This window comes from Zosterops lateralis (genome assembly GCF_965231275.1).
Source record: "Zosterops lateralis genome assembly, chromosome: 3".
Lineage (NCBI taxonomy): Eukaryota > Metazoa > Chordata > Aves > Passeriformes > Zosteropidae > Zosterops > Zosterops lateralis.
In genome coordinates, this window is record NC_139764.1 from 48,580,040 (window position 1) to 48,603,567 (window position 23,528).

General features: G+C 37.3%; 1 protein-coding gene across 6 annotated transcripts in view; it reads right to left on the bottom strand.

Moving 5' to 3' along the window:
- The window catches only part of UTRN (utrophin), a gene marked incomplete at its 3' end in the record, with an annotated part of 340,309 nt that overhangs the window by 205,665 nt on the left and 111,116 nt on the right, over positions 1-23,528 (bottom strand). For 4 of the 6 annotated variants that reach the window (XM_083856272.1, XM_083856271.1, XM_083856270.1 and 1 more), the window contains exons 28-42: positions 23,133-23,282; positions 21,591-21,752; positions 21,097-21,225; positions 20,490-20,663; positions 19,777-19,932; positions 18,259-18,429; positions 16,212-16,391; positions 14,395-14,523; positions 14,075-14,245; positions 13,404-13,553; positions 12,170-12,307; positions 11,223-11,375; positions 6,262-6,453; positions 4,300-4,472; positions 888-1,038 (exon numbers count right to left, since the gene is read on the bottom strand). In XM_083856272.1, the coding sequence (XP_083712398.1) occupies positions 888-1,038; positions 4,300-4,472; positions 6,262-6,453; positions 11,223-11,375; positions 12,170-12,307; positions 13,404-13,553; positions 14,075-14,245; positions 14,395-14,523; positions 16,212-16,391; positions 18,259-18,429; positions 19,777-19,932; positions 20,490-20,663; positions 21,097-21,225; positions 21,591-21,752; positions 23,133-23,282 (2,379 nt within the window). The remainder of the gene's footprint in view (positions 1-887; positions 1,039-4,299; positions 4,473-6,261; positions 6,454-11,222; positions 11,376-12,169; positions 12,308-13,403; positions 13,554-14,074; positions 14,246-14,394; positions 14,524-16,211; positions 16,392-18,258; positions 18,430-19,776; positions 19,933-20,489; positions 20,664-21,096; positions 21,226-21,590; positions 21,753-23,132; positions 23,283-23,528) is intronic. The other 2 variants (XM_083856273.1, XM_083856275.1) reach the window with 1 other exon arrangement.

A 23,528-nucleotide genomic window follows, 5' to 3' on the forward strand; every position in this document is an offset into this window, starting at 1 on the left:
CCATGGTCCCAGACACCACAGAAAATACATGAAGCTAAAGAAAGTCAGAAGATGTCAGGATTAAAATCTTCAAAAGCCCTAACAACTACTAAAATCTTATACTGTTAGCAAAAATTTCTTAGCAACTAGATTAAGAATACGATGAGTCAAGAAAGAGATGTGAAATGCCCTAGAAGAAAACTTCAAGCAGGAACAAGGATAAAACAGAAGCTGTGTCTTAGACAGAACTTACTTTTCTTTCACAACACACACTGACACTTGGATAACTAATACTCTCAAAAGAAAAAAAATCTGATCCTGAAACTTATGCTTTCTTCTCCTTATTTAAAAAGGAGTAAAATCAAAAGACACAGGGAACTAAATTCCAGGAACAAAATTTAAAAAAAAAAAATCAAATGTACGATATCCCTGTAACTGGAATCTTCTCTTTTTCCAGATTGTTTATACAAAGCAGTATTGCCAAAAGACATTTGTTTAAATAAATAATTTGGTAAGTTATAAATTATTTTCATTGGGGTCTATTTTTTTTAATTATGAGTCAAAAGTAATTGAAATTATATACTGGATTTATCTGATTAATGTATTTTTGAAGCTGTAACAAAATTTAAAAAATAGCAAATTATGCCAACATTTGAATTATCAAATTATCTCAAACCAATCCATATCATAAGTGATTATAAAACCCCATACTATAAGCAGTAGTTGAGCTCTTCCCCAAAAATGAATTTTAAACTGCAGCCAAAATAGAAACGTTAAGAGTTACTGCATTTTGAAGTGTAATTGCACAGCCTCTCTGCAAATCCATATGTCTATCTATAAAACTACAATTTTAGATGAAAATCTAGGCTTTTTCCAGCTTGCTCACTTTCTGCCCGAATCCCACGTACCTGCTGATGCAGCCCAGCTGCCTGCAGCTCCAGGCTGCCATCCGGCCCACGGGCATCGGCCAGCAGCACCTCAGCCTCCGCTATCCAGTGGGAGAGATCATTGAGATCACAGTGGAACTGCCGCCACGCCTCAATCGCTCTGTCAAAGCCACTGTGGGAAAACAAAGGAGGGAAAAATGACCCAAAGTTTCAGTTAGGAGGCTAGGAACCCCACTCCAGGGTGTAGAAATTTGCCTTGCAGAACGGAAAGACTAACACACAGCCTGGTTAAACAAGTCCTAGTACTGAAGGCGTCCTGGCACAGTAGCAGCTGGTGCAAGCCAACAGCACAGACTGTCATTAACTTCCAGCTGAAGGAAGAGAGGGCAGTTCTAAGCAAACTTGTTTCTGTCACTTAAAAAATAAAGATTGATTAGCTACATCAAACTGGTCTGCAGAACTCTTTCCTCCTTTATTGTGAAACAATTCAGCTATCAGACAATGTGAAATATGGAATATGATTAATTCCTCAGATTTCTTTTCTCCTTCATAAGGAGAAAATTGGGTGCTGATGTCCAGAATTTATTAAGCGAAGGTGATTTTGATTATATAGACTATTTATTTGATTATATAGTATTACCAGTGAGCATACATAAAAAGGTCTTACAGAATTGAATCACATAATAATTTGCCAGATATTTCATTGTCATCATCTTTGCAGCCTCAAATTAATGTGTTGCTTAACTTGAATGGCAACATGTTCTAGCATGGAACAGGCAGAATAACCACAGTCAGAAAATTGTTTTTTAATAAAATGAGAGTTCTGTAATGTTAACAAGCTAACAAAGTGAGAGCAGGAGAAAAACATGTCAGAAAGGAATAGAGTGGCTTGCTTTCTATTTGTTAATTGTTAATTATTCCAAACTAATAAAAACAGTAATTTTTAAAGACCTAAGAGGCCAAGACTACTGTTAATCAGAGGACCCTCTATTTTGACTGAGGAACTGTCATTTGCAGCCCATTATTGCAAACAATGCAAATTGTAAACTTATTGCAACAGTAAAGACTGTTATTAAAGGGTAAAGGGTTATTGCATATATATATAGATGCAATCTGAAATTAGCAGCATAAAAAAGATATCTAAAACCAGACTTTAAAGAGCTACAATTGTAACTATTTTTTCACTAATTAAAGTCAACAATCCAGGAGTTCTTAGTGAGATTAACTTAATCAAAATTAAATTTCATTTTACAAAAGATCCATATTTCTTGACATATACAGGGCTTATTTGTTGTTATTATTATTAGCTAATTCCAGTAAAGTCATAAAAATCTCCAATTTTTCTAACCTTAACTTCTAGTTTTACCATTTCAGTTTCAGCACATACCTTGATTTTCTACCCTAGACCAACCTGTACATTGACCCCAAATCCCAGTGTCTAACATTTCAGTCTAAGCATATTGTCTCATGACAGTAACTCATTCCACATTTAATGAGAAGATACATTCTAAGCACTTAAAATAGATTGAAAAGTTTTATAGGCTTCCTTAAAAATTAAAGGTTTTGAGGGAGTTTTGAGCACATGGCTTTTTTGGAATACAAAATTTTAAAACTTCAGAGAACATTGAGATACAAAGTTTTCACTTGTACCATTTCTCTTTGGAGATTACAGTTCCATCAGTATTTTGAGCAGCAAGCAAAGTTTCACTCCAGTTTTGAGTCAGATGCATGTGCTGCTTTTTCCCTACAGACTGCCTCATCTGAAAGCTAAAAGTACCAAATTCCTGTGACTATTGCACCAAAACTTGGCTATCATTTGCCTCCTCTGCAGGAATCCACTGTTGCCAATCCACATCTCATTCCCAAGTCATCAACACTTTCAGCACTCAGAGAAAACCCACAGCAAAAAGAGCAGACCCAGCAAACCTGCACTGTTACAAACAGTTCAAAGCATTAAGACCATATATATGTACAAAATACACACATTTTACTCTGCACACATTCAACTCCAACTGTAATTGGCTGGATTTAGTTGACTACTTAGGTTTGCTAAGTAAAGTTTAATTCAACTTGTGCTTGGCTTCATCAGAGCATTTACCAAAAGTTTAACTACTTAGCTGGCATTCAATCACAAAATCTTTACTACCCCTGAAAACTAAGTCAATCTTTTGCCAAAGGCTTCAGATGCTGCTTCTTCTAATTTTGTCAAAATCTCCACCCACTCCAGAAATAGAAAAAAGCCAAAGATGATTAAGGAGATAGTCGTCCAGCTTGTACTTAGTGCAACACTAGGAAAAGCAAGGTTAAACTTGGCTAAGAATTCTTCTTTGTAACAGAAGGGGTTTAAAAATACTAATAACATTTTAATATTGCAATTAATAATGTCTTTGTTGATCAAAGAGCATGCTTCTATTAAAATTGTAGCACCTTATATATTCAAGAAGCTACATATCATTGATCTAAATTAGTAGTCCAATAGTCCCTTTCTGAATGAAAATGAAGTCGTATATTATTCTCATTAATATGCAGAGCTTTACAAACTTCATAAAGTTCAAGATTAATGTGTATCAGCAAAGTGACAAAAGAGGCAGTCTGTTGCATTTTGCCAGTTATCCATAAACATTGAACTTACTCCTTGATACACTTACATTTTCAATAAGACAAGGTTTCTGGTTAGCCCTGGCTACTTAATCAAAGCAAATTTGAGCAGCAAATTAAACTGTACACATAATTACAAAATGTTAACATTAGTTAAAGCTTTTCAAGTAAGTTACAAGTAGAAAAAAAGGCATAACTTAGTTCCTACAGTACCTGTGAGGACAATAAAATAGCTACAGGCATATAAATATGGATGGGCACCAGATTCTGGAGCTGTTGTCTCAAAGTACAGCAGGTGACCACAAGCACCCAGCAAGAGCACAGATAGTTGTACACAGCTGGCACCACTCTTTTCTAATTAAAGAACCCACAGTGAAACAACATGGCCTGCTGAGTTATTGGAAATCTCAATCCTTCACTGATCCAAGGGCCCAGAATTTCTGAAAGTCTCTATTTAGATGATGCAACCAAATGATTTTTATATCCTACACATATATCAGTGCTCTGAGAAAGAGTTGGAAACATCTGCTTATGTAATACATACACTTCCTAAAAACCATCTCCTCAAAATATACTACCATATGTGTTTGATATCAGATTTCTGGTGCTACAAAGCAAGTAAACATGGTTATGCATACATCATGCTCTACAAAACTTCTGCATCTTCCATTCCCTTACATCATCAGTAAAAAGGAAATATTGTAAAACCAAATTATCTACAGTATAAGCCTTTGCATTTAATTTTAAATTTCATAGAATAATTTTCAGTCATTAAGGGTACATGTACATAAAGTATTTACCACACAGCCACAGAGATCAACCACGCTTTACTTACCACTTACGATCATTGTACATTCTATTAATTCTGTCCCATTCTGCATTCAGCTGGGTTAGTGCATCTCCTATTTGTATTGCTTCAGGTCCAGATGCTTCCAATATAATATCAGGCTGCTTTTCATGTATTACTGCAATTTTATCCCCAAGTTTATCCAAAACATCTTTTATGCTCTGCAAGCACAGTGATGGCACAAACCATTAGTAAAGTCAACATCAGCAGGAAATTAAAAAAAAATACCAAAAAATAATATTTTCAAAATTCTTTTCCAAAAATCAGCATCTGCAATAAGACCACGACCACCAGTATCAGCAGTTTACAGTTTAAATCAGTTTTAGCAACTGAACTGAATAGTTCATCACACCCTTTAAGCCTGTGTCCTTTTCAGGTTTTTTATGAAAAGGATGAAATATTACATATGTATCCAATTTGTTCCTAAGGTAAAGGTGCACACCATACTTCTCAATACAACAGTATCTTCATTATTAAACAAATCTGCCCATGTCATGAAGATGCTGTAAATGCTATTTCCCCGTGTAAAAAAAATGTACCACAAAATACAACTTTGCCATGCCTCATGTAACCTCCCATACGCAGAGAACTGCAAAAGCATAAGGCTGCATAAAGGTTTTAGATTTAAATGACAAAGTTAAAGGAATCAATTTCAAATACCATTGAACTATGATGTGAAAATTCCTCTAAACCAGATACTGTTGTAAGACTGCGTTGGTATTCGGAAGACAAACAGTTCATGCAGACAGTGGAATTTACTTATCTTTTTGAATTAAAAGCAGTAATGCTTCTAAAAATTCTATGCTCTGCTATTTGCTATTTCTGAAAACAGACTATACCAAAACTTCAAAATCAGATGAGACACCTGCACCAAAATGAAGTACTTTAAACCTATCTTAACGTAAACACTCTTAACTGCACTCAAGGCAGCACAGAAGCAGCATAAGCAGGGATAAGAGAATTGCATCAACAAAACAAAAGCTGTCCCCTTTGTCAAAGGCTGGCACCATTCCCATATTTGCTTTTATAAAATATGTTAAAAAAAAGAAAGATGAGAAATGGAAGCATGTACACAGCAGAAAGAACAGCATGTCAGGAAAGTAGACTGGAATTCTGAAAAGCTTTTAGAGAACCTATATAGCAGCTGCAGAAACAGCTAATCTAGCTCTTGCTAATCTAGCAAAGCCTGACTACACATCAGATACGACACATGGACCCCACTATGATTCCCAGTCCAGAGAGGTACACCTACATTACACCATACCATATCTAATTCCCAACTCCAATGGATGTTTTCTGAGGGAATTTGTTTCACACTCTTTTATATGCTAAGAGTTAACCAGAGCTCAGACTTGACATATTTGATAGCAGGTTTCGGTATTTTCAAACATAATTTCTTCATCTCCTTTTGAAAAAGGCCAGGTCCTTAACTATTACCTCACTATTAATCACACAAGTAAATCCACTGGCTGACAGTAAGAAGGGGAAGCGTAAAACTGAAAGAATATTGCTGTTTTGCTCATCAGAGCAGGTACCAACATCTTGTGGCCTCATACACAGCTTCATAAAAAGTCAAGAATCACCATTTCTCTTGTTCCTCTTTGAGCAATTGTTTTCACATGACTTAGGAACAGCACCTGTATTAAGGCTACCAAGCAGGAATGTAAGGAGATTTGCTTTAGCATTTCTCTAAGTGTTATGTGGACTATGATGAAAAATTCAAGTGTCTACAACAAATTAAACCTTACTCCCTCAACCTCCCATGCTGCTACATTTTGTATCTAGATTATGATAGCAAAAAAGTTAGAACACCAGAACGATAGTTTTTTATTTTTCAGTGCATCTTGATCCTGTATATACCAAGCAAACCATAAATATAGCAATACAGTCGTAAAGGTGCTGGTTTTTCTTCTAACTCCACTCTGAATGTAATGCTTAGGCATGCAGTACCTTCAGTGAATCTTCCTGAGCAGAAAAATCCTCATAGATGCCAGTATTCAGCTCTCGTGCATTCAGCAGCAGCTCAACATCAGCCATGGCCAGCAGAACTTTGTTGATTTCAACCAAGTACTCAGCTGAGAATGGAAAGGTCCTAATTCCTGTAGCAAATTGGCCTTTTAACCTTTGCTGGACAGGGATTGCCTAAAAACATGAAAAATCATTTTATATTTCAAACAAGAATCAATTTTAAGAAAAAACCCTAAATCAATAAACTATATTCAGAATAATTACTTTTCTACATTAGAAGAGAAAACAAAGGCCTTTTAAGCAAGATTACACAAATTCAGAAAGCTGCAAGTCCTGCACAGGACAGTTTCTTTATTTTAAAAGTTAGAAAACAGTAGATGTCATGCCTCAAAATGACTCTGTATTATTCTTGATTAAAACTCCAAGCCATGGGAAGGGTACCGCTTGTCTAAGACACACCACTGTGCCCTGTGTATGGCTGTCCTGTGGAAGGAAAGGGCCCTTATTCCTAAGAAATCAGACAGTCAGTGCAACTTTTAAAGTATTATTTTCCATAACAATATGAAACAAGTCGAGGTAAGAAGAACCACCAGGATGCCTTCTACAGCACAGCCATCTGCAACATCTTCATCATGTGTTCTCTCTAACTCCCAGTCCTTCCAAAAGTCCCATTCTCACACAGGTGACAAGACTTCAAGACTTCACCCACATGAATAGGCCACTGGGCTTTACTATGTTTCTACTTCCCACATACTGCTTTATCTCTCATTAGAAAAAACTTGCACAAGATTTAAAACAGCACTTATTGGAACACAGCAAACCTATTTTGTACCTATGCACTGACATGTTTTGAAACTTTCTGCCTTCCCAATAACATCACCCTGGGCCAGGTTACTCCCTTCTGCTAAGCAGTGAATTCCTGCTGATGCTGCTCCTCCAGAGTATACCTCCTTGCTAATCTGCTCCAGCTGCCTCCCATCACTGAGATGCTACATCCTCCTCTCTCAATTCTCATTCTTAAAGGTGAACATATGTAAGTGCTATAAACACATTAGTGCTTTAGTACAGCAGAGTTTTAATTGTTCAGCTGTTCTCTACATCTTATGTTACAGACTAGAAGCTTCTAAAATGCAGCAAATTATGCTAAAAAAAAAATAGGAGTTTCATGTAACTCTCACAGTTACCTGACAAATACCTAATTATCACAGAAGACAGTTTTGGTTGCTTGGCTCTGTTTTTTGGGGTTTTGTTGGTGGTTTTTTTTAATTATTTTTTGTAATTAGGGAAAGAAAATCTCAGGTAAGCAAATTCTTTTCACAGAATCAGAATGGTTTAAGTTGGAAAGGGACCATAAAGACCATTTCATTCCAACCCCCCTGCCATGGGCAGGAACAACTTCCACTACACATCAGGTTGCACAAAGCCCCATCAAACCTGGACTAGAACACTTCCAGGGATATGGAATGGACAGCTTCTCTGGGCAACCTGTTCCAGTGCCTCCCCACCCTCACAGAATTCCTCCCTAATGTCTAATCTAAACCTACCCTCTTACAGATTAAAGCCATTGCCCCCTGTTTTATTCCTCCATGCCTTTGTGAAAAGTCCCCTCCAGCTTTCCTGTAGGTACAGGGAGGCTGCTATAAGAACCTCCCCAGAGCTGACTCTTCTCCAGGTTAAAAGACCCCTCTCAGTCTGTCTTTATAGAAGCAGGGCTTCAGTTCCTCCCACAATTTTTCTTAAGCGTGCACAAATAAAAAGTCAGTCTAAGGTTATTTAAGAGGAAATCTGACTGCATGACTTAATAGTCCTTTTTTACTTTAATTTCAGTGTTGATTAGAGCATGCTCAATAAATTTGCTCTCTCTTTAAATACTAGCAAAAGCAAACAATTGGGGAAATAAAGAGAATATTCAGTTATTACTGAACATTCTATAAATAAGGCCACTCAATAAGAATTGGTAACAATGCTTTTAATTTGGATGTCAAATGAAAATTTATTTACTCCTATACTTAGCATACTGTTTAACCTGCAATTCAGAATTCGGTTTCATATTTTTCCCCTCTCCCCTTTTACACTTAAATATATTTTGAAACAAAATCTACCAATGATTCAACTTAGGAAGACTTCCTGACTTGCTTCCAAGTGGATTTTAGAAAATACTGCCCTAGACATTGACATAAAATTAAATAATTTATCTCCTTGGATGTTTAACTCTATAAGCCAGTTTTTAAATCTCAAGCTATTTCAGAGCCAGTTTTCTAAAAACAGGTTTCTCAAAGCTTGTGTCCATTTAATTAATGCAACCAGGAAAAAGTTATTCATATTTAAGTAATCCAGAACCTTTCCTATAAAAAGGATGTGAGAAAAAACAAGTAAGTTTTCTTTATTATGGAAATAATACTTCAAGAGCCTTCAAGATGATGCCTGCTTCCATTTACAGGAAAAAATGTACTGTGCACTAAAGCACTGTTAGAAAAGAAGGACCTCTAGGAGATGCAAACTTCCAGTGCAGGCTTTTCTTGCTAATGGATTTGTGGCAAAACAAGGCTTACTCGAAAGTACTTACTATGTAGAAGGGTTACTAATATTTCAGAGATATTTTAACTCCATAATCCCTAGAAGCATAAATGATGAGAAATATTTATGATCCAGCTACTTCCAGCAAATCAATATACAGATATGACCTTCAAGCACCATAAGTAAGTCCTCTCCTCCACACTTACTTACAAAAGCATAAATAATGTATTACATAAAAGCTCAATTGAAGTCTACTCCCCAGCTCAGCAGTTGACATCTTCCTTTTCCTCACTGTTTTTTTCACATCAAACTGCAGTTTCTCTTTCTCCACTCTACAGCTTCCTTGCATCAAGGGAAGGGCTTAAGCCACCTGCACACCAGCAGGTCAGGAATTCATTTAGTGCTTCTCAGTCCTGAACTGCGATGAGCAACAAGAACTGCAATTTTCAAGTCTGGTGGCTCCAAGAAAATTCTGGAGCAACAGTGATTATCTAAAATGATATTTGGGAAGACTATTTCTCCCTTTAGCAACATTATGGTCTCACACCATTTTTGGTGTTCAAGATTGATTAGTAGAGCCGGTGAAAGAACAAGCCATAAAAGTAAAATAAGGCCACTTGAGACAAGGTGCCTTAGCACCCAAATATCAGAAATCCAGAGGAACAGGCACATGAAGCAAAAAGCAGCAGTTTGAATTTCCAAGTTTCACATCAGTAATGAAAACTGCTGTGGTCCCTTTCTGACAGTCTAGCTGACCTGAGCTGTCAGGATACTGTTTCTCCATCAACAGTCCATAGTGATTGCTAGGGTAATCCACATTGACATGACATTCTGCTTTCAGCAACCAGATTTATTAATCCAGGAACAGATCTAGCGCTATCAGGGATTAGTTGCAGTGTACCCTTTTAAGAAAAGGGCTTTACAGGAAAATCTTCCTTAGAGAGGATCAGTGAAGCTGCAGTGAGACCAACAGTGACAAGGAGGACCAGCCTGAGGCATGACTGGACTGCCCCCATTGGCAAAGAGTCATGCAGGTGCACCATTTTTCCATTTCTGTCCAGTAATTGATTCATTCAAAGCATCAGATGGTCAAAAAGAAAAACTGAATGATGTTCTTTACTTCAAATACACATAAATCCCCATTCCCTTCAAAAAACTTCCACGGCATCAGCCAAGTCCCAAGGAGCTTATGTCAGCAGAAGAGACTGCTGGAGACCCAAGAGAGCAGTCAGATGTCAGACTGTTCTACAGACCCAGGGCCCTCTCTGCTACCCAGCTCTGCATGGGAGCCTTATCGTGTGAAACAGTCTCTCTAAAGAGCAGCAGATGTAGAAGTTGATACTGAATGGCCTGTGTGGCAAAGGAACAGCAGACCATCTATCACAGGCAGCTGAAGCCACACAGCGCTAGCTGTGAACAAAGAAGACCACATTATGATTGTGTGGTGCAAGCCTCACAGGGAGCCAGAGCATGTTACCCCTGCCTCCAAGGTACTGGTTCTGGATTTAAAAAGTTACAGAGCAGTCAAAAAGATTGATAGATGTTAATTATGAAGTTTTATATGCACAAATTGAAAAGTCCTTGACAGATTAGCTAGCACTCAAGCTTGTTCAAGAAATTACAAGAAATAATTACAGTTATTGCCTAAAATATTAATGTAATTACCACAAAAACACAAAGTGTTTTTAAGGATGGAGAGGAGAAATAAGAGATTTTTTAAAAATGAACAAAAAATATTCACAAAGCCACAACAAAAGCATTTTTAAAAAAATCTGTATCCTCAACAATTAAGACCTACAACTTTCTGGGCAGTAAGTCTTATCAGACCCTGACATGAGTTGCAAAACTGTTTGTCAAGACCCACACACACATTATCAGAAATACTTCAACCGTTGTCTGTTTTATTAATATTCATTGTGTACAGTAATATGCATTATATGAGGGCAGTTATCCCTCTCTAAGGAATAGAGGCAGAAAAAGACAGCAGAGGAGTTACAATACGCTGACCACAGGATGAAGAGACACTGGATTGAAGCCTCAAGCAAGGCTTTTATCATACCTGCACCAAACTGATATTAAATCAGGCTGTTTGCATTGAAAGTTTTTAAAAAGGGTTAAGTGTAATCCTCATGGATGGAGACTGGCAAGACAAACTGTCCTGAATCAGGGCCACTGCCCAGATCATGGTCTAAGATTTGGGCCTAAAGGATGAGATCTTTCAGACCTATGATGACTATGTAGAAATCTCAAACTACCACATGCTGATAATTTCCTAACAAAAAATGAATGCTATCATTTTGAAACAGTTGTTTCCACAGAGGTGTCCAAAGAAGAACACTAGACTAGATTAAACTCTAGTGGTATGAATCTCCAAAATTCATACACACCATTAACTGTTTGCTCTAAGAAACAGAAGCCTCATTTACCTGCAGTTTCTGTTCATCCTCCACACCTTGCAGCCCTGACAGATGCTCCTCAGCCTCATTCAGCCACTTCATTAGACTATCATGTTCCTTCTTATACTGGGAAAATACTGGAGAGAGTTCCACCGCCTGCCTCCTTTGAAATGACCTGCACTCCTACAATCCAGTGTGTTAGGAAAATATGGTGTAAAAAGAGGGAAGTATTAAACAGAATAGGTCTTACTTGTTTGAAAACAAAAATACTTGAGGGATTCATTTGAAGGAGCAAATTCCAAAATATGCAATAGTCCTAATTTATTTTTGTAATAGCTACATTCTCTTTATCTGCATAGACATGTAATCAGAGCCAGCCTGAGGGTCTTGCCCTGCAGCTTTGAACTACACCTCAGCTTGCCAATGCTAGCATGATTCAAACAAGTGAGCTAAAAGGAGCCTCTTTGTTCTAGACAAAACCATTTTTAGCACAGCATGTGTATGCAAGCACCACAACATGCTGCAGTCTGCAATTACTGCTAATATCCTCTATAGGAAGGAAGAGGAATTTGGAGGCAGCTCAATCACAGAAAGGGCTGAGAGGTCACTATATTTGTGTACATGTGTATACATAGTCACTCTTCACACAGCCTGAGGGTGGGAGATAAACCTCAGTTCAAGGGCCAGCAAAGACACGTGAAGCAAATGCCCAACTTGAAGCACCTATCTGGGTAAATACACAGGGTGACCCTTTCTGAAGCTGTGAAAAGGACTTTAAAAATCAAAACCATTCCCCCAAAACCTAGAAATGGGAAAATTCATATTTTGGAATTGCAAAGACACATTCATTTAACTCTCTCCCAGAGAAACACGGTATGCTGAAAGAGTCACAAGTTATAGAATAGGGGTTACAGGTTGTAAGTGGGATACCAAAGGGAAAATTGATAAATGAGCTGTAGTAACTATCATAACTGTACCTGCACACTGTTGTACTTTTTCTGCAGAAGCAACAATTGTAGGCGGATCTTTTCTCTCCTATGGTCCTCCATAGGCTGCTGGAGCAACTCCCCTCCTCTCTGTAAAACTTCTTCAATCTGAGCTCTTTCTTGATCCAGCTAAAATTACACAAATCTCTATTATCTACACAAATTAATTTTAGAAACATTAGCTGCTCAGATACTAACAGCAATTGTATCAAGCTTTTGTTTTATTATCTAAATGGGAACCAAACAAATTCAAGCAGAGATTCTCCTGAAATCAAACTTGTTCATTCCATAAACTTTATAAAGAGATGTGCTGAAGGAAATTTAATGAGCCAGCAGTATGCAGTCACATCAATAGGGTATTATGACTTTAGTGCCATTTCTATTTTAGACATTCCTTGACAATAACAAGCAAGCTCAGAGCACAACAGCACAAAACCAAAGATTCAATAAATATAGAAACAGTATAAAAGGAAGGCTATGTTCTAGAACAGTTGGCCCTTCTATAGAAATATTTTAAAATTTGCATTCTGTAATATTCATGGCATTTTCCATAGACTGATATCCAGCTTTCTGGCTCAGTTTATAGTATTTGAGCTACTTAAAAGGAAGGCAGAGTGGCCTGCCAGGAATTTACCCGATTTAATAGGCAACAAGGCTATAGTGGACGAGATAACAAAACTATGGCAGTTTTATATGGGTGAATAGCACAGTCTAGATAAGAATCTAGAAGATAAATTTTGTTCAAAGCCTTTATTTGGACTTCCAACATAGAGCCACATTACAAGACTTACTTGGACCTTACCTCACAAGCATCCTCTGACCTGGCCTATACACTGTGATTCATTTTATCATACCAGTTTAAGTTTGAACCTTATCCAAACATCATTCAACTACAGGAAGAATTCTTAACAAAGAGCTACTTTGAGTAGGAGATAGAAGATAGATAAACAAAAGTCAGAGTTCACTACCTGTATTATATAAAATCATGACAAAAATACCAACTCAAGTATGATTAGTTACTCTCAGCACAAAAGCCAGGAGGCAACAGCTATGGAAAAAGTATTGGAAAATTGTGCCGAGTATCCAACAATCTAGTAGTTTCCTTCCTTTTCTTAACTTAACCTAAAGACATTTTCTCAGAATTCTCCCTCAAAGTCTAGAGCAATGCAACCTAGGGACAAAATAGAAAGTTATTCATTCAATATTTGTTCCATTGCTCACAAACCTTTTCATCTTCCCCACTCAACTCCAGATGCTTTTCCACAACTTTTAACATATTCTGTATGTCACTCTCAACTTTGTCCAGATCTAGAAAAGCCACTCTAGCTTCACAGGGCTCTGACATGACAGGAAGTCGTTCTTGTCCAACAAGCATCTGCCAAGCAAAATAAAATGTTGATCAAGCTGAAAGTCTCATCTGCCCCACACAACCCCCTATGAACAGGTGTATCAGTTTGCAGGACCATTAGATATCAGTATAAATGAGAATTGTAAGAGTTATTTGATCTGAGGATAGCTTGAACACAATTGGTATTTATTACCAAGTTTTTAACTTCAAACTTCAATCTGAGTTTTTGTTCTCAAAATAAATTAAAAATCTCCAGTCAAATTAGCTTATGATATTGTTTTGTACTCACAAATATGTACTGCAATAGATACAATTTTCTGAACAGTTGTTTGTAAATTTTCTCATGAAACACAAGTCACCACCTGCTACTCAGGTAAAAAAAGCAGCTGGTTTAAAAATCACCTACACTTAGAGAACTGATAAGCAGCAAAGTGCTGTTCTAATAAACACACATAGTGACACAGTGACAGTGATCTATCCACTACAGTCAGTTGCCATCTTCTTGGCACAGACCTCCCAAGCAAGCTCTGGGGCTCGCTCATCCTCACCTTGGCACTTTTGATGTGTTGAGAGACCTTCTCAAAGTTACGGTTGAGTTCTGCCAGTTTGGGTTCAACAAGTTCCCGGCAGGACACGCCCCGGCCATTCATTAAGATGACAGCCTGGTCACGTACGTTATCCACTCGGAGACTGACATCATCTAATTCAGACGTTAAACGCTAAGAAGCGACAGAAAATGGAAATGGTTATCTCCTAGGCAAGGAAAGAAAAATAAAACATCTAAAAATAAACAGGATGCAAATTTGACATCATTCAGAAACCATGAGATGACTAGTAATATTTTGACAGATGACACAACATTTCCTACCTTAACAGTTTCCTCCTTTTGGCTAGCTGACTTTTTCTCAATTTCATCCAGTAAGGCTTCAGCCTGATACAACCAAGTACTTATGTGGGCAACATTTTCGTCAAAAATTTCCAGCTGGCCCTGATGATTCTGGAAAAAGATGAAAAGGTGTATGAATATAAGAAACTTCTAAAAATCCAACCAAAAAATCCCAACATAAAAAGAAAAATCACAAAAAGACCCCTGCACACCAAAATCCCCCCTGGCCCCCAAACTAAAAAAAACATCAAATAAATCAACCCTGCCAAAATCTTATGAGTAGAAAGGAGATCAGTAAAATAGTGCTATGGACACACTTCAGAATGAAATACTGAAAATTAGATTGTACCTTTCATCTTCAACAGTATCTACAAAAATTCAATTTTCATTCTAGACTCTTTGATAATATCATTTCTAATTCACAGAAAGGTAAATAGAAGTAGCTGAGGCAGTTGGTACAACTAAAGATAGACAATGTATTACAACATTAAAGCCAGCTCATAATATCTCAGTCAACCAAAAACTCCACAGTTTTTTCTATCAGCACTAACAGGTACAACAGTATGCACTATGTGTGGTTGTTGAGATTTTTTAATTGGAAAGGGATTATGCCAAACTTACAAATTATAGCAACCAAATTTTGATATTTTACTGATTACATTAAAATATTTCTTCCTCTTAAGAAAACTCACAAAATCATAGGCGTCTTAATTAGGTCTGCTTTCACATGCAGTCAGAAATTGTAACATTAGGTGATCCAGACAGATGTAACATTTTGTGTATCAGATTCAGAGAAGTAAAAATCTGTTTAAGCCTTTCCCCAAAACGAAAAGGTAGACAGATTTGCTCTTTTAGAATAACAAAACAAAGGGAGGAGAGAAAAGACAGGCGGCTTATGACTGTGCTTTGTAAGGATAAATTGTTCTTGTGACATGGAGCTATAAGTTTCTTGATGTTGATAGAGAAAGCATAGACAATACTTGTCACCAGATATTAACAGAATCTAGAAGTTTTTAGGTATGGATCATCCTTACAGCATTTACACATAAACTACATGACTACTCCTAACATGGAGTAGAATTGGATTACAAAATTAACACTGTCAGCTGCAACAGGCACTGGACAGGAGGCACAGGGCTCACCATTTATGTATACACTAAAACGTCCCCAACTTCCACCTCCAGAAGTCCCTGACATGGGTTGATTGTCATAACTAGCTAAACAATGCCAAAATATTTATATACTTATATATATCAGCATCAGTCTGATACTAGTATCAGCTGTAGACTGTGTCATGTCCATTTAGCTTAATTAGCAGCTTTAGCTGTATAATATGTTCGGGCTATCATTTAATCAGCCATACAGATGCTGTTGCCATACTCAAACACTGCAGTTACGGTCTATCCAAAAGAGCAATAGGCTGACACAGTCAAGTCCTTTGCTGAACACCACTACAAAGTTATCCATTGTCCATGAAATAGCCATCATCTGGGTCTCAAGGAAATCTATCAACACAAACCCACTCTGTTCATGTTGGAGCTGGCACAGAGGCTGAATATTCAGGCTGAATAAAGAGCAGCACATGCAGCAGCCCAGTTTTCCATCTTGCTCACCGTATACCACCTCATTACTTACATCTCTATCTACAGCATAAAGAGATATCCATTCCACATTCTTTTAAGTCCATGAGGCATCATGGAAGCTTCACTTTACAGTAAAGTGAGACAAGTGAAAACTCCAACTGCTCCAAAGGGGTGGAAGCAGAGCTACCCTGAATATTTCCAACGCACGCAACTTACCAACAAGGTGTCACACCAGTCCTCAGTCCAGGTTCGAACTCTGCTCCAGCCAGCATTAAGGACACACAGCTTCTCCTCTAGGACAGTCTCACTCCCTTCCACCAGGGACTGGAGTGCAGTGCAACTTTCTGTGATGCTCTTCAGATCAGCCTTCCTCCTCTCCAGCTCTCTCAGCACATTCTGAAACAAGTTCAGCCATTAACACTGCGATGCTCCCAAACACAAGCGAGGCAGATTTTTACCTCCACAGGAAAGATCATTGTAGATGATCTTCACTTGTGGAAAGAATTAAACCAACTGTAGTTGCCTTCTGTTTACAATCACTCTCTATAGACAGCAATCTCATTTTTTTAAGAGAGTGAGAACACAATGCATGTAAATGCTCTGAACAACTTAGAGACTCCTTTGGTTTGTTGTTTTAGATCATCTTTACCATTTCTTTTCATTATGTAGGTAAAACAAATGCATCACACTACATTGCAAGTCCAGTTTTAAAAGGTTCTTTTCTGCATTCTAAAGCACAAACCACAAATTTCAAGAGACACTCTGGATTCCTCCATATCTTTTCCAATTAAAGTAGTTTTACAGTTGGCAACAGTGAGAAACATGGTAGGCCAATGTTAAACATTTTTTGAGAACCATCACAACTATTACTGCAGATGCTCAATTCAGTGGCTACAGATTACAGAATCTCTATTGTTATATTATCTACATAGAGATGTGTAAATATATGTATCTTTAGCTTTACCCTTTTTTCCAAGTCATCTCTGCTTTTAAATAGTTTTTTTAATCTAAAAAACCACATCTTTCTTGAACATATGCATACTGACATGCAAATTAAGCAATATGTCATCTCTTGAATATCAGCACATGGTTTCCATGTGGAAAACAGACCTCTTACAAGATCACTATTCATTATTGATGATATCTGCCTACTTAGAAAGCTCTTTGATGCCAGTGTACAATGTGGTGAAGAATGCACTTAATCATAACCAGTGTCTGGAGCTCCTTGAAAATATTATATATGAAGTAACTTGTTATTTTATCATAACCTATTATCTTAGAAAGATAAACAAATACTCAAGTTACTACATTTTAAAATTGCCTCCAGAAAACTTCAAAACAGAAAGGACAACTTTGCATGCAACATAAATGACTTGTCCCTCCTGGTGGTGCAGCATAAGAGTCATTATTTGCATGGCTTACAAATGTATGGTAAGTAGACTTCCAATAAGGATTCAAAAGTTTGTATGGAGAGGAATCTTGGGGACATAGCCATGGCAAAACGATAGTGCTAATAATTTCTAAACCTGATTGAAACATGTGAGAACAGGTTATATTAGATGAGTTTGCAATTTGGTGAGCTTTCAAGTTCTAAGACTGCAGACAGACCCATTCCAGAAGTAAAAAGTGACAGAAAACAAAACTGGAGAGGTCAGTATTGCTGAACTGTATCAACTGACACTTGTTGTTGACTCCTAGTATTATCCAAATTTCTACAGTGTGAGAAAATACAGTTACTTTGAAGAAAGTAAGTAACACATTTGCCTGTTTCAATTAAAAGTTTCAACTTGTATGTGAAAGAAAATAAGGAATTACAGTAGCCTCTTATTTTGAAAAACCACAATTTTGAAGACAAAGCTGTTTCAAAGAAAAGTTACAAACTCAATTTTTCATTGAATGCACTTGTAGTTTGCTCTACTAGCAAAATATTTGATTGAGTCCACAATTATATTTGCTGATAATTTTAAGAATATTATACTTGTGAAATGTGTAAGAGAGGCAGTAAGTATTAAATACCTATTAGTACCAAATATGTAGTAATATCTTAAATATTTCACTGACCATTTAAGGTTGACACAAGTTGTCTAAGATGAAACTGATCAGACCCAGTAAGGTACTGAACATGAACTATTGATTCTACTAAAATTTCAGGATGTGGGAGATTTAGGAACAAGTTACAGGGATTTAAATTCACAGCCACTTATACATAGTATTGCCATAATGTCACAATTTTTTTTCTACACATGTTTAGTTGCATGCTTACTTTGGCCCAGGCAATTTCTGAATCTAGATCAGAAAGCAAGCTCTCTGCAGTGGACTTCTGCACGAGATCAGCTTCAGTGGTAGCCAGCCACTCTGACAGAGAGGCAGACTCTTTCTTCATTTTGCGTGCCAGCTGCGTTGCTCTTTCGAGGTCTTGTTTTCCTTCTGTCACCTACAAAAAAAAATCAAGAGAAAAAAAAAACAAAATTAGATTTTAAAAGATAACAAACACAAAAGTGCTAGTCAGTTAAAATATCCACCTAAATATATACAATCCTTGCATCTTAAAACTGTCTTGCTTTAAGGAAGGACCTTAAAAGGAAAGTTTATAGGCTTCTGTATCTTACTATACAACACAGAATATATACAAATAATTTTAAATTGTGATACATCTAAAGGAGATGAAGAAACTTGCACACCAATTTATTTATAGCTAGCAATCACCAAATAAAGTGATGTTTGTCACTTTATTTTGATATTTTAGCTGAAACTCAAAGGACTGTAAAGTCCAGTCAGTCACTCATACAGGTAAAATTTAATTCCTCCTAGTAACCTCTAAGGCCTGCTAGCAGAAGGCTGTAAAGAAAAATTTCACTGAAAATCTAGTCTGCCCTTAAAAACACATCAGTAAAATTAATATGAAATTTGATGTTTGCCGCAGTAAAATAATTTGTATTTCACACCAGTTACACAATTAGTCTGGTCAAATTTTAACACAGACTTGAGAACTCCAAGCATCATAGCCAGAATCAATTGACATTTCAAAAAACCGTGCTCTGTTCTCCGCTCAGAAAGAAAAATCATAACATTACGCTGCAAGTAACTCTGACTTTCTATCCTTTCCTAATCTCTTGCCTATGTGCTTTCTGGAATCCACAACTCCCCGGATGTTCTTAACTTTACAACTGCAAAATATTTCCTAGGACCCATCTTGACATATTCCAACACTGTAATCTGACCTTTTACTCCCATCTTAATTCATGGAGCACTGAACAGACATAAATCCACTTGGGATTCTATCTTAATTTAGGTAGAGAGTCCTAACATCCCTGTAAGGGTTTAACCATTTTTAAACACTTCTCTTGGATAAGTAAATATCCTACTAATAAAAAAACTATGCAATATTTAATGCAGTTCATGGGAAATACAGCTTTGCCTGCACTTTATATTTCACACTGAGAGCAACCATTTAGATGGACTACAATTCATAACCATCATGACACCCAAAAATCCTCAGATTGACTCACATTTCTCACACAACATCTGACCATTATTATCTTCAAAGAATGGTAGTCAGCTTTGCCAGGACAATCAAAACTCTGTGAAACTTCCTTTCTTCAAGGCTACCTCTCCTCCAGGGAGGTATATATAATCTTTAATCTCTCAACCGATTGCTCCTGGATACACCAACTAGCCTGTATACTATCAGAATACTTTAGAATCAAACTTAAAACACCATCTAACAACAAAGAGAAATAACATGCAGATAAATATCCATACATTAATTTATTTTTCTTACCTGTGCCCCCAAGTCATTGTAAAGAAATTTCAGTGCTGTCAGTTGTTCATCCATCCCTTTGGGATTATCAGTCTGTTGTTTCTGCACAATTTGCCTTCCTGTCTTGATGACAGTTTCAACTTCCAATTTCACCTCACTGAGGGTCTTATAGAGTTTCTAAAAGCACAAATATTTTTATTGGTGATCAATTTGTAGTGCAAGTTTTCTGACTGCTTCCTCTGAGGACCTTAATCTCAAATTGCATTTAAACTCTGATTTATGAATTAATAGCAATATCTGACAAGAAAATTCCAAACTCCTGACGTTCTATAGTTTATTCTAGTTTTCATTTTCAAAAATTAATAAGATTTATAATTTAACAGTATTTACTCCAAGGCTAACATTGTGATCTGTCCTTCATCTTATGCACAGTATTTGTTTTGTTCAAATACTAATGACTGTGATGCTTCTCCAGAACATAAAGTTATGTTCAGGGAAGGGAGTTTATAAAAACTCAGCTGTTCTACCATATCTATGATCAACAGCCCACTACTTCTATGTCCTACAAGAATATGAGGTTTTTAGTTATCAAGTGCTCTGTTAGCACTTCACAGTGAGCTGCAACAGTTCCATGAAGACTTTAAGCAAAATTTCCTTAGGAGAGAGTTTAAGCAACAAAAACTACATGAAAAGGTATCACCCCTGTGCATGAGTCATGAACATTGCATACATACCATGCACTTCTCCAAGTGAGCTTGGATTACATCTGGGTCAGTATCCTTCACATCCAAGACGTGAAGTTCTGCTTTTACACCATCCAACACCCTCTTGCAATCTAACATGCGCTGCTCAAAATTGGCTGGTTTCTGGAAAAGCTGATACTTTGTACATACCTCACGGAGCTTTCTCTGTTTTAATGAACATTACATTGAAAGATAGTTTTAAATCAGTATCTGAACTTCAAATAATAATCTTTAAAGCATTCACACCATCAATTAGAACCCATCACGTCACCACAAATCAATATATATATAATTTTGGCTGGGCAAATAATGTTGCCATCACCTATTCCTAATCTCTACCTGAGGTGCAAGAGAGATGTAATTCTGTATCATAAGCTTTGAAAATACCCATTGCACTCCTGTACAGAGACTTGCTGATGTTCAGCATTTATCCCATGACACTTGTAAAATTTTAGCTTCCTTGTTCAATTCATCTAGGACTGTTTGTTTCCTTATGAAAGCACATAAAAGCACACACTATTTTCTTCTGAGGTTCAGGTGACTGCACCAAACAATTCACAGGCTGACAGCAGTGTCTAAGGGTGACTCATGTCTTTACCTGTAAAGCATCCAGCTGAGTTCCACCACGGGGAGACCTACATTCAGGAGAGGCAGGAGGGAAAGAGCGAGAACTTTTCTTCAGCTCCTCTAACGTGGATTCATGAGCTGCAATCTCAGCTTGAATTTTCTGCCATGTCACAGAAGCGGGAAAAAAATACATTACAAAATTGCTCACAGAGAGATGAAAGGGAGCTTTCTTACCACCCACCAGAAGTAAATCTACTCCGTAAAACTTCAACACCAACAGGTTCATTTTAAATATTCTGCCTTTGTTGACAACTTGCTAAATTGAAAGCTGCTGTTATTCAATACAACCTTCTTTAAAAAAGAACACACTCCAGATTACAAAAGGTAACACCTAGTGCATCAGCACAGGACTGAAATTTATTACTAATTAATTTATTAATTTATTACTAATTGTTCATGACAATGTCCTAGACTGAGTACTATCACCAAATATTTCCAGAAGTTTTGTAGTGAAGAGCTACATACCTGGGCCTCCTGGGGCATCTGAAAGGCATCTATCCTATCAGTCAGGTAAGATGTCAGCTGTCTATCCAGATCTCCTAAACTTTCCTGCAAGACCTGCAGCATGTGGTCAGTTTCTCGCATGGTCTGAAGCTGTTGTTCCAAGGCGATCTGTCGGCTCACCGCCTGAGCAGGACAGAAAGGTAAGACAAGACGCAGCAGTAATTCAATACAAATGATAGTAGACTTCCTCAAAACAAGGTGGTAGAGACCAAAAAATATCCTACACTTGGAGGACTGGCTAAAAAGAATCCTAGAAAGCAGCAATTTTTGAAGCTTGCTGTGGCTTCTGAACCAGTAACTGACAAACAGTGGAACAGGAGAGTTCTGCTGCTAGATACATATGAGACAGTAAAAATAAACCTCTCCTACTACTTTGGGAAGAAAGTATTCTGTTAAAACCACACCAGTTTCAAAAAACTAGCTAATCAATGGGAAACAGGAACTTCACAATAGACCACAGATCATTGTTGTTTAATATGTTAATATTCACATTTCCTTTCAAAACAAACTCATACGTTATACTGTCAAAACAGAAGTTCAGAGTTTTTTCCCTTCATTGCCTGTTCCTTTAGCAGCATCTGAAGTGTCACTACCTGCACAGGAACACAAATTCCCCACTGTCAGCACATGCATGCACAGACCAGTGCATGTGCACACACACACAGATGTGGAGAGCTGTCAAAAGCCCAGGGTGGCAGTGCTGCAGCTGCCAAAGCAAACAGGTTTTTATATGGCAATACTGTTGTGACAGGAAAAACAGTAGTCAATACTAACTTAAATGCCAGCACAAAGCCCCCAGCTGAGGGCACTGCATTCATGTTGCTCATTATAATGAGGATGAACTGAAATTCCCTCTATGATTCCCTCTACATTTTTTCATCAGTGGCAGAAAAGAACTCCCATCCTGTAATTTGGTAGGGGCTTGTATTACCAGGATACAGAGCACAAATTACAAACCTGTGCTACCTAAAATACAGCTGGTCTTCCTCTACTTATTAAATCTATAAAAGACTAGACTGAAGTAGGAGAAGAGGAAGAGGACAACCTAATAGAAGAGTAATGAGAAGAATGTTTTCCTTCTGCTCTTTGTTTCAGCATGACTTCGTCCTAGCTATTTCTAAGAGTGAAAGTGTCACTTATGCTCCTCATTTTTACAGTTACTGAGAAAATGAACACTACTTATGGCAGTAGCAAGGCAATATTAAGTTGTTAATATTGAGTTGTTTCTTGATTTTGGAATTGCTTTTTTGTCAAAATTATATGAAAAACACCAGGGCATCCCTGCAGTGCAAGCTTGCAAAACAGAACTTGACTCATGTCATGAAAAATAGAAAAGCATCTTGCTCTTTTGGACATGCTTACAAATTGAAAACAGCTGACAACACTGACACTACATTTTTTTCATGTATTGCAGTCTGGCATCTTTGAATTCAGCTATCAAGAATCATTTCAGACTTGAGCTGAAAAATCCAGTCCACTTCAACCCTAACCCCAAGTTCTTACCAAGTGACTCAATTCCTCATAGTGGGCATTGAAAGCTTCCAATTTTTCACTGATGATGTCATCAAGAATCCCTCCATCAATCAACGTCTGCCCAAGTTCCCGAATCTGGGTTCGATTATCAGCCGGGTGACGCAAGACTGATTCCAGGGACTAATTAGAGAATGTTTTAAAGGTCAAGACACTGAAGATTACCGTATTTTCAGAGCTGGAAATCTGGTTGCATGCACAAGTTTAACATTTCAACTCTCTTGAGAGTGCTCTAAAAGCATAAATTACATATGGCTTAATACATAATGGCACATGGCATTATGCCACAGAGGTGATAATGAAACTTCACAGCACTTTTTGCCTACTGACATAATTTCATACTATCATAGCCCTGGAAGGAATTAACCC